Source organism: Fundulus heteroclitus, chromosome 2 (assembly GCF_011125445.2).
Source record: "Fundulus heteroclitus isolate FHET01 chromosome 2, MU-UCD_Fhet_4.1, whole genome shotgun sequence".
Lineage (NCBI taxonomy): Eukaryota > Metazoa > Chordata > Actinopteri > Cyprinodontiformes > Fundulidae > Fundulus > Fundulus heteroclitus.
In genome coordinates this window covers 33608359-33620577 of record NC_046362.1, presented here as the reverse complement: position 1 = coordinate 33620577, position 12219 = coordinate 33608359, and the positions used below count along the sequence as shown (strand labels likewise).

General features: G+C 42.3%; 1 protein-coding gene across 1 annotated transcript in view; it reads left to right on the top strand.

The window, feature by feature from the left end:
- The first annotated feature begins 5425 nt into the window (after nt 1-5425).
- LOC105929632 (C-Jun-amino-terminal kinase-interacting protein 1) overlaps nt 5426-12219 on the top strand; it is a 32941-nt gene continuing 26147 nt past the window's right edge. The window contains exon 1 of the mRNA XM_021318945.2: nt 5426-5831. Within this exon, the coding sequence (XP_021174620.2) occupies nt 5760-5831 (72 nt within the window). The 5' untranslated portion in view covers nt 5426-5759. The remainder of the gene's footprint in view (nt 5832-12219) is intronic.

The following is a 12219-nucleotide window of genomic DNA, read 5'->3' as shown; positions in this document are numbered from 1 at the left end:
TGTTTCTCTTGTTTGAGTGTTTATTTTATATTTTTTTCATTTAGTCTTTAAAATACTAGAATTTGTACTTCATTTTGTCTGCATAACTTTTAAACATTAATCGAGATGTTAGGATTAGTTACTCAGTACTTGAGGAGTATTGAATACTTTGTTTACTCTAGAGTAATTTCTTGATTGGCTATTTTTTTTACTTTTACTTGAGTAAAAATATGTTGAATTAGTGCTGCTCTTACTTGAGTAAAATTTTTGTCCACTTGACCCTCGTCTGGTTGTTTCAACAATCAAGACAGAAAAAGAAGACATGAATAAATCACATCTAATTGAGCTTCTAGGGATCAAACTGTAAAAATAGTTCTTACCCGAGTGAAAAAAAACCCATTGTTGATTAATCCATGAGAATGCCACTCTGAAGACATAGCAGAATCCTAAATGTAGAACAGATTCCTGGATCAATGTGAGCTTCTGTGCTTTCTGTGTCTCTGCTCTGTCTTCTCTAACCCCCAGTGGGTCGAGGCAGATGAGCGTTCACACTGAGCCTGGTTCTGGTTCTGCTGGAGGTTCTCCTCCCTGTTAAAGGGGAGTTTTCCTCTCCACTGTCGCTTCATGCATGCTCAGTATGAGGGATTGCTGCAAAGCCATCAACAATGCAGACGACTGTCCACTGTGGCTCTACGCTCTTTCAGGAGGAGTGAATGCTGCTTGGAGAGACTTGATGCAACCTGCTGGGTTTCCTTAGAGAGGAAATCTATTGTCCAATCTGTATAATTTGGCTGAATTTGACTTTGTAAAGTGCCTTGAGATGACATGTTTCATGAATTGGCACTATATAAATAAAATTGAATTAAATTGAATTAAACAATATCAAGGTTTCTGCAGTTTGGTTGGAAAAAAGAGGCCAATACACCAAGATTAAAATTCAGTTAATCAGTTCTCATGGGCAACAATCAGAATTGTCATAGAGCCACAGTTTGGTACTACTAAAAAAAGTTTCTCAAAGGGGACAAAAATATTGTGTTGGTTTAAAAGAACAATATCCCTGAATGTCATCAGCACAAAAATGACCAGGAATCTGTCCAAATTTTTGGCCTAGGGGCAAAATATACAAAAGAAGAGTATAGGTCCCAAAATTAAGACCTGTGATGCCCCACACGACAGACTCTTGGAGTCTAACACAATATGGCTGGCAAAAAAACACAAAAAATAAGAGTATAACCAGTTTAGAGCCACAGCTGATGAACAGAGTACATCCTGTTAATCCAAATACTGTGGTCCACCCTGTGAAAGGGAAATGTAGGATCCAGGAGAACCATCAGATTAGATCCTCCAGAGTCCGTTGACAGCAAAATGTTACCAGAAACCTTGAGAAAAGCTGTTTCTCTGGAGTGGAGCTGATTAAAAAGCCAGACTGAAACTTGTCAAAGATCTCAAGTTTTTCCATAAAATAAATAATCTGTCCCGCCCCTACCTTTTAAGAACATTTGACATAAATGAGATCTTAGAGATGTAATTTTTAAGCCACATATGATCCAAATGGCAATTTTTTTAAAACATGCTTAACAGCAGAATGGTTGAAAGAGCTTGGAACCACATCTAATAGTGTAAGTTTTGATTATAACCCACTGAATGACTACTTCCAGGTATTCAGACTGTTTCCTGAATTTGACTGACTACTGGCATTGTGGCATTTTATCTTTTTCACCAGCTGGTGATCCATCTGGGCCCTGGTTATCATTGTGATTTGATGCCTGACTGGCTGGTTCCTAAATATAGTGTTTGCTGGCTGGCTTGAGACAGACTGACCAGCTGTTTGGCAGTGGTCTCACCGTTTCCTTGCTGGTTACTGCCATTGTGTTCTGGTTAACTGGTTTTCTGGCTGACCTACTGACTGGTTCTTCAGTTATCAGACATTTTCCTGACTGATTACTTCCTGGGGTTTTTTGGTTTCCTGACTGGTTACAGACTATATTCTGTTTAAACAGATTGCTGGCTGACTAACCGCCTGGCTCCACGTTATCAGACTGTTTTCTGTCTGACTGGCTGGTTTTGTCCCATCAGACAGCTGAATTTCATGGGCCACTGGTTTTGTGTTTAAACTGGTGTAAAACTGTGAATTTCACTGCTTACTGACTTTGAGTTTTGTTTAACTGGTTTTAGTGTATTAATTAATACTGTGATGGAATAAAGCCGTTGGTTGTACCTGTGATACTTTATCTGTTAGTTTTGCTGTTCTTTTTATATCTCTCTTTGTAGGTGTAGAAGCAGACTCCAAGAATGTTATATTGCTCTCTCCTTTTACCCTCTATTTATTCACCATTTCTCCCTTTTAGCATTTCGTCTCATCTTTTTCTCTTCTTTTTTCTCTTTTACCTTCCAGTTTCTGTGTCCATGGAACATGAAATAGTCGTAGTATAAAATCTAATAAGGGTTCTTGCATGTATAAATTAAAGAACTATGGCAAAAGCGGTAAGGCTCCACTTGAGAAAGTAAAATCTGTTGGGCTGTCTTTGGCTGTGACTTATTGTTCTTATTGCTAAACTGCCAGACAGGACCCGTTAAAAAAAATAGTTTTAGTGGCTGTTTCCCAGTCGGTCAGCCTGTCTGCTGACAGTTTTGAGATAGACTGACCGACTTGTTGACAGAGAGCAAGCAGTTTCCTGACTGGTTACTAACAGCGTGCTCTGTTTCACTGGTTTTATGGCAGACTGACAGATTTGTTCCATGCTAGATACTAACTCCCAGTTAACAAGCAGTTTCCTCACTAGTTACTGGCTTTGTGTCTAGTTAGACTGGTTTCCAGTTAACAAGCAGTTTCCTCACTAGTTACAGGCTTTGTGTCTAGTTAGACTGGTTTTCTGTCAGTCTGACAGGCTGGTTCTCAGTTAACAAGCAGTTTCCTCACTAGTTACAGGCTTTGTGTCTAGTTAGACTGGTTTTCTGTCAGTCTGACAGGCTGGTTACCAGTTAACAAGCAGTTTCCTCACTAGTTACTGGCTTTGTGTCTAGTTAGACTGGTTTCCAGTTAACAAGCAGTTTCCTCACTAGTTACAGGCTTTGTGTCTAGTTAGACTGGTTTTCTGTCAGTCTGACAGGCTGGTTCTCAGTTAACAAGCAGTTTCCTCACTAGTTACAGGCTTTGTGTCTAGTTAGACTGGTTTTCTGTCAGTCTGACAGGCTGGTTCTCAGTTAAGCAGTTTCCTCACTAGTTACACGCTTTGTGTCTAATTAGACTGGTTTTCTGTCAGTCTGACAGGCTGGTTCTCAGTTAACAAGCAGTTTCCTCACTAGTTACACGCTTTGTGTCTAATTAGACTGGTTTTCTGTCAGTCTGACAGGCTGGTTCCCAGTTAGCAAGCAGTTTCCTCATTAGTTACTGGCTTTGTGTCTAGTTAGACTGGTTTTCTGTCAGTCTGACAGGCTGGTTCCCAGTTAGCAAGCAGTTTCCTCATTAGTTACTGGCTTTGTGTCTAGTTAGACTGGTTTTCTGTCAGTCTGACAGGCTAGTTACCAATTAACAAGCAGTTTCCTAACTGGTTACTGGCTTTGTGTCTAGTTAGACTGGTTTTCTGTCAGTCTGACAGGCTGGTTACCAGTTAACAAGCAGTTTCCTCACTGGTTACTGGCTTTGTGTCTAGTTAGACTGGTTTTCTGTCAGTCTGACAGGCTAGTTACCAGTTAACAAGCAGTTTCCTCACTGGTTACTGGCTTTGTGTCTAATTAGACTGGTTTTCTGTCAGTCTGACAGGCTGGTTCTCAGTAAACAAGCAGTTTCCTCACTAGTTACTGGCTTTGTGTCTAGTTAGACTGGTTTTCTGTCAGTCTGACAGGCTGGTTACCAGTTAACAAACTGTTTCCTCCACTGGTTACTGGCTTTGTGTCTAGTTAGACTGGTTTTCTGTCAGTCTGACAGGCTGGTTCTCAGTAAACAAGCAGTTTCCTCACTAGTTACTGGCTTTGTGTCTAGTTAGACTGGTTTTCTGTCAGTCTGACAGGCTGGTTACCAGTTAACAAGCAGTTTCCTCACTAGTTACTGGCTTTGTGTCTAGTTAGACTGGTTTTCTGTCAGTCTGACAGGCTGGTTACCAGTTAACAAGCAGTTCCCTCACTAGTTACTGGCTTTGTGTCTAGTTAGACTGGTTTTCTGTCAGTCTGACAGGCTGGTTACCAGTTAACAAACTGTTTCCTCACTAGTTACAGGCTTTGTGTCTAGTTAGACTGGTTTTCTGTCAGTCTGACAGGCTGGTTCTCAGTTAACAAGCAGTTTCCTCACTAGTTACTGGCTTTGTGTCTAGTTAGACTGGTTTTCTGTCAGTATGACAGGCTGGTTACCAGTTAACAAGCAGTTTCCTCACTAGTTACAGGCTTTGTGTCTAGTTAGACTGGTTTTCTGTCAGTCTAACAGGCTGGTTATCAGATAACCAGCAGTTTCCTCACTAGTTACTGGCTTTGTGTCTAGTTAGACTGGTTTTCTGTCAGTCTGACAGGCTGGTTCCCAGTTAACAAGCAGTTTCCTCACTAGTTACAGGCTTTGTGTCTAGTTAGACTGGTTTTCTGTCAGTCTGACAGGCTGGTTACCAGTTAACAAGCAGTTTCCTCACTAGTTACTGGCTTTGTGTCTAGTTAGACTGGTTTTCTGTCAGTCTGACAGGCTGGTTACCAGTTAACAAGCAGTTCCCTCACTAGTTACTGGCTTTGTGTCTAGTTAGACTGGTTTTCTGTCAGTCTGACAGGCTGGTTACCAGTTAACAAACTGTTTCCTCACTAGTTACAGGCTTTGTGTCTAGTTAGACTGGTTTTCTGTCAGTCTGACAGGCTGGTTCTCAGTTAACAAGCAGTTTCCTCACTAGTTACTGGCTTTGTGTCTAGTTAGACTGGTTTTCTGTCAGTATGACAGGCTGGTTACCAGTTAACAAGCAGTTTCCTCACTAGTTACAGGCTTTGTGTCTAGTTAGACTGGTTTTCTGTCAGTCTAACAGGCTGGTTATCAGATAACCAGCAGTTTCCTCACTAGTTACTGGCTTTGTGTCTAGTTAGACTGGTTTTCTGTCAGTCTGACAGGCTGGTTCCCAGTTAACAAGCAGTTTCCTCACTAGTTACAGGCTTTGTGTCTAGTTAGACTGGTTTTCTGTCAGTCTAACAGGCTGGTTATCAGATAACCAGCAGTTTCTTCACTAGTTACTGGCTTTGTGTCTAGTTAGACTGGTTTTCTGTCAGACTGACAGGCTGGTTCCCACTCATCAGTTTGCTGATTGCTTTGCTGACTGGCCGTTGCCTTTGTCTGCCTGTGCCGCTGTCTAATCTTATTTGTCTGAGTCACTCACTCTATGTTTATTAGCCTGAAGGCAGATCAGCTGATGATGTCATGCATCGCCCCGATTGGCTACCCCTGACTTCCTCCCCCTCCTCTTCCTCCCTGTGTATCTCTCCCTCATCTCCTCCTCCTTTGCTCCCTCTCAGTCCTGATTACCTCCATCACCACTCAACGCCACCCGCTTCCTCTCCCTCTTCCTCTCTGTGATGGTGATGAAGATGATGTGACGCCGGAGAGGACCAATCGTCGGGGAAGAGGGGTGTGGTCAGAGAAAGGGCTCGGAGCTGATCGATGCTCGGAGGACTGAGGAGGAAGAAGAGATGACAGGGAGGTAGAGGAGGGTGGGGGAGGCCTTGTCCGAGCCGAGGAGCGCCGACGGTGGATTAATAAAGGAGGAGGAGGAGGCAGGAGGAAGCTGTCGCTAATCGAAGGAGGATCCACCTGTGCTGTCATGGACAAATACCGACCAAAGAGACCAACCAGCCTGAATCTGTTCCCACAGCTCCCACAAGCCGGCACCCAGGTAGGTGTGGATGGTGGGGGGGGGAGATCAGATCAGGGGTGGATCCACCCAGAGTCGGAGTCGGGCCAATAAGTGGGTTTCTCTGTGTGTGTGTCCTGAGATCATCTGTGTGTAATCATGCGTGTCATGTGGGTCACATCCCAGGATCTTGCTCCATCTCCCAGCCTTCTGTTGAATATTCCTGATTTGTGGCAGGAGCAATCAGTGTTGATCTGGGCTGCAGCAGCACAGGGTGAAGTGATTCATCCAAGGACGCCTGGATGGCCTGTTTTCATCCCGGCCGTGCTCCTCCAGCAGGAGCCGCTCTGCCATCTTGGGAAAATGCTCTGTTACAATTACGATAAACGTGTCAAATCTGGAGCAACGTGTCTGGACTGCTGACTCTAGACCGGAGTGGGACTCGTAGATTTAGTTAATTCTAAGAGCATCGATATAAAATCCATCATCTTATGGGGAGTCACAAGGGCAGTGGGCAGGTCTCGTTCAAATCCAGTCATATACTGTCTAAAACAGGGATACAGTGGCTCTGAAAAGAGAGGACACACCCACTAAAATAAGGTTTATGAGACCTGAGAAAATTGAAATGGGGATAAATTGCATTCAAACGTTTAGCATCTTTATAGAATTTCACCTTTCAAGTCTTCTTGAGGGCACACCTGCCGTCACTCATCTTGAATCTGACGAACCTGAAATAAAGTTAATTTCTTCTTGAAGGATTTTCTTGACAGTTGCTCTTTTGCATCCAAAAGCTGAAACAAAAAGACCACAAAGGATCAAAATAATGTAAATGTACAAAGGTATCAGTCAGAAGAAGTATGCTAAAAAGAGCTGCTGTCATCTGGTCTGATGTCCAAATGACTGGACTAAGGAGTAGGATTATAAGACAAAACTCTTCTTCCAAAGAAAAACATTCAGGCCTAAATCTCCCAAAAGCTTGTGGGAGGACATATTACGGCCTAAAATAACCAAACTGGAACTTCTTAGCCACAATTCAAATAGAATATTTGGCACAGATACAACACTGCACTTGCAACCCCAGCAGGGATAAGCGTGTCGGAAAATGGATGAATGGATGGACAACACTGCACACCATGCTTGCTGCTGAACGGGGTGGTGGCAGCATTATGATGTGGGGTTCTGTTCATAAGGAACTGAGGTTTTTGTCAAAGTGGATGACGTACCGGTCAGTTTGAACCCAAAACCTTCAGGTGGTGGTCAAACTGGAGCTCCTCTGAACACCTCTGCCCCACAGAGCAGTTTTTAGGACCAGACCAAGACTATAACCAACAGTTTTTTTCAATCTCATTATTGGGCATGACTTGCCACTACTCTGACAATTTTCACAATGTGTTGGAGTCTAAGATGTGTGAATGGATAATTGTTTAATCTGCTGTGATGTATGTTGGCATTTCTAGAAAGTGTAAAATGGTATAAAACGTTCCTTCCCTCTGCTATCTGTTGTATCGTTGCATCCGGCGTTGCTACTTTCAGTCTGCATAAATTGTGTTTATTCCAGTCTAACTGAGAATGGTTGTTGACAACGTGCATCTTCCTTCATAACATTTGCTTGAAGCAGTGCGCGACATTGTTTTTCTGCACTGAACTATTACTTGACCATCTTGGGCTCCCAATGGGGTGAAATAACCATAAACAGAATTACTGTAAAAACTGGTCCAACACCGCTGCTGTGGGAGCCTCTGCAAGCTCTCAGCAGGGCCAGCTCAAACAATCTTCATCAGTGCAGACAGAGGGACTGCACGGTGTATAATGAGACTGTTCACACATTTCTTTGCAGTAGGGATGGGCAACACTTTTTGTTGTATTTATTTAGATAACAATAAAAGTGACAATAAATGGTTTGTAAAATATGTTCAGTCTTTTTGGAAACAACTCTGTCACTTCACATAATCCGAGACAAATGTTGCTCTAATAATAAAACGTACCCAATATTATACAGGCTAATTCAGTACAAAGGGTGCATGAATTAGTGTAACTCATTTTTAACTTTTAATGTGTGTTGTTTTTATCATGACTTATTTTTGTTACCTTGCTTTTTCTATAGAATGTCTTTGAGTGCTCTGAAATGTGCTTTTAAAGAAAATGTAAAATTATTATTATAATTATTATTATATCATATTTCCAAATACATTAATATTTCTTGAAGCACCTATGAAACAAACTCTAAAATATAATACAGTTTGTCATTATCATGATAGATTTCTTGCCCAGTGATACAATAATTGGCCCTCCCTATTTTCCAGTAACATTCATGGTAGTAGTGCAAATGGGAGGCGTTTGCGGCGTTCCCAAATCATGTTTTTGCTCTCTATGATTGCTAGAGTATCAAACACAGTTTATATTTAGATGTTCTCTATAAACAGACGCAAATACGTTTTCATACGTATGTTATAAAAACAGAGTGGCGCATCAAGAATGTCCGGGGTTCAAGTCTGACTCTGGGTCTTTCTGCATGGAGTTTGCATGTTCTCCCTGTGCATGCGTGGGTTCTCTCCGGGTACTCCGGCTTCCTCCCACAGTCCAAAAACATGACTGTTAGGTTAATTGGCCTCTCTAAATTCTCCTTAGGTGTGAGTGAAAGGTTGTTTGTGTCTGTGTTGCCCTGCAACAGACTGGAGACCTGTCCGGGGTGAACCCAACCTCTCACCCATTTAATGCTGGAGATAGGCACCAGCACCCCTCACAAGGGACAAGCGTGATGGAAAGTGGATGGATGGATACTCAATGTCTGACATTAGACACAAAGTTTTCCATCAATTACGAATACCAAATGTATTTGTTTTTGCTAAAGGCCAGAATGAAGCCATCCAAAAAAACAACAACATTGATTTAGTTGTTCCTTAAGCCACCTTATAATTTATTTGTTGTGCATTTAAATAGTACGGATTCCTGCTTTTGCCATGCTCTCCATGTTCTTCTTATAATGACCTTCTGTCACATCAGCCTTATTCAGCCCACTTGTGTCAAGTATACCATGTGCCGGTGGAAATCCAGCATCCTTTACCTGCTTTGAACTGTCTATTCGTTAATGATCATGTTAATGCCGTCGGATCGTTCCCTCCTTGCTTCATGACGGATCTCTAACACTTATCTGATATCTGGATACCGACCCTCGCTCTGACCTCTGACTATCCATTGTTGTCTGAACCCTCTGCCAAGTATGGCTCCATCTGCCTCCCTGTGAATGACCATTTCTTGTTTATTGAACATGTTTCTGGGCTGGCATTGTGCTGTGTCTGTGATTCCTCTGTTCCGTAACGGCCTTCAGACCGAAGAGGAGCGCTATGAGGCCTTTCCCTCGCCACAAGATCAGGCTATTTACCTGAGCTCCCAGCAGCTGCTTCCCCGCCCGCTTCCCTGCGCCGCAGGTTGGTGAAGCTGATCGTTTCCAGCTCGCGTCTCCAAGACACCAACCTGTTCCAGCTCCACACGGAGCTACAGGTTGTGATCGGTTGGGGCTGAATTTCCCTCAGTGTAAACCTTTACAGAAAGATTAATTTGTGCCAAAGCTTCACCTCCCTGATCTGTCTTTCCGATCATATGTTCTTTCCTCATAATGCCATCCATTTCGTAAAGTGCACCCGTCCCTCCTGCAGCAAGAAACCCAACCGCGTGAAGCTGTCACCCCCATGCTTCTTAGTTGGGATTGTACTCTGAGGGTTAAATTGACCCTTATAACCCAGAAGTATGATAATAGTCATTATGGCTAAACAACTCATTTTTAGTTTCATCAGACCACAGGAGAGGTCCAAAAAACGCAAAGTTTTTTTTCTCCCCGAGTGTATTTGCAAACTTTAATCTAGCTTTCATTGTTGGTTTTGGAGTCATGGCTTCTTCCTCTGAGTGGCGTTTCAGCCCATGTTGGTACAGGAGTCATTTCCTGATGGATCAGCTTCTGTCAGCATTTTCACAAGGTCTTTTTTTTTTTCTTCTGAGGTTGAAATTGAAAACTACTTCATCTCAGGGTCCCAGCACCAGTCTTCTCCACGAAACCAATGACAGCTGGAGATTCCCGTGTTCTTTATATATTTCTATATAATAGTTTGAACACATGAACGTGGCACATTTAAGCATCTGGAAAGTGTACCCAAGAATGACCCAAAGTAGTGGAGGTCCACAGTTCTCCTCCTGGTGTTTTGTTTGATTTCTTTTCATTTTCTCATGATGTCATACCAGGCAGTGGTGTGTTTTTTCCTTAATTACTGCCACAGGTGTGACCCATGCAACCCAAATGTCAGAAATGGATGAAGCCCTAACATCTTATGGCTTCCACAAGCCCAGATGTTTAAAGATGTGCTTTAGTTTGTAAAAAGCTGAATTAGATGAAAAAGCTATAAAAATCCAGCATTCAGTAAATAGAAATAACTGTGTAGTTTTATAGTGACTAAAGCTGATAAGACAGTGTGTGTAACATAATGGGTTCAGACTTTAGGAAAACAAAGGAAGGAAAACAAGATGGCCTCCAGCCCCTCATTGCTCAGAATGGGATAAAATTGGTACTTTTCATTCCTCAAAACCCTCAAGTTTACAGAAAAGGACACCAGAGGCTCAAAAGGATCACAGAAAAACAAGAAAGCGATACTTTGAGAAATGAGGCAGCCTTTTAATGCACTCTGGCCTGGATTCAGGGCTGCTTAGCTGCTGATGCTGCAGTATTTCAGTCTGATCCCCCCAGGCAGAGCATCGTCATCATCCTCAACAGCAGCAGTGCGCTCTGGAGTTTCCCTTTAGATCAGCCCCTTCCTGTTTACTGGCTCGGTTCAGATTGGTCTGGTCATTTCACCGGCATCCACAACGGCCATCCTCTGAATGCCGCGCTGCAGACCGCGGGTATCAGGCTGCTGATGCAGGGAGGCGTCCTGCTCACAGATGGATGCGGAAGATTTCAGATATTTCCTGACCTACAGGCTGACTTTATGAGAGCTGCGAGAAACTGTCTGGCAATCACGAATTAAAGACTTTCAACTCCACTGGTTTAAGAAGTTTTCCTCTTCCTGCCAGCGAAGAGGGAAGATGTTCTCCTCTCCTCATGAAGATGGACAAAAAAAGTCAGAAATACTGTAATAGCTTCATATTTTAAATCTGCTGTCACCAGTTTAGATTAATTATTTCAGGTCTGTGGTATTTTGACCCAGATTTGCACCTCTCCAGTTTTTTCAGGTAGTTTTTTTTTCAACCAGCAGTTTTCTAATTATTTTAAAACACCATGACCAACACAGTTTTTTACTGTCCACAAAAAAAAATGGCTTCACCAGCATTGATATATGGGAAATGGACTGAATTTAGAAAGGGCCACATTCACGCAGGGGTAATAACAAGCATGTCTACACCGATGCACAGATCCTCAGGAAACCTTGTGAGAAGCGCCTTGCCCAAAAGCATATCAAGATGTTACAATGGGATGAATCTGGGCTCTAACTCACAACTCTCTGATTGGCAGCACAGTCATAGATACAGTAAAACTGACATTTTCATTTTTTTTCTCATCATTTGAACTTTTTCTCTTGTGATTTTCTTGTCATTACAAATTTTTCTCGTCATTTCAAAACTGTTTCCCGACAAATTTAATAAACACAGCCAGATTTTAATGAATGGGTGCAACAAAACAACTTGCTGGATGTCCGCGTTCCTGCAGACTATGAAATTAGAATGTAAGTAAAACAAATAACAGGTATTTTATCTTGGAGCTAACATTTTACATTTTCAGAAAATTCCAATTTTGTCAGTGAAGATTTCTCCCCAAAAAAACTAAAAACGGTCTGCATTTCCATCAAATTCCTATGCTGGCATTTTTGTACTATCCTTTAATGGAGCTTGGGGTCTGCAAAACATCCTTCCACTCTGTGGACAACCCTGCCTTAGATCAATGTTTAAACAGGTGATTGACTCAGAAAAAGAAGACTGACAAAAACAAAGACAGTTCTTTTAAATAAAGACAGTTCTACCAACTAAGAGTTACCCCGGGTGCATTTAGGGCAAATAAAAAGGTTAAATGAAACAGGAGATGACTGCAAAGACAAAAAAATCCCCATAGAGACACAAGAGAAGGCCAAATTCATCTGTGGAAACTCAGGGAACAGAAATGAGACATAATGACAACAAAAAAATTATTCCTCATCTGTCCTGCTGGCTGAGGCGAATGAAGAAGAGGAAGATTGGGGGGGGGGGACCTTATTTTAAACAAATAATCCCCTAATAAATGCATTTAAGACCTTCACTCTGCAGGCTCTGACTGCTGCCAACAGATCAGAGAAGGATGTGCTGAGTCAGCGTAATGGGATGCTTCATTGATCTGTTGGGTCTGTTTCAGTTCAGCTCACTGTGAGCCTCAAAAATCTGAACTCCTTCTGTTTGTAAGCCCAGCATTTCA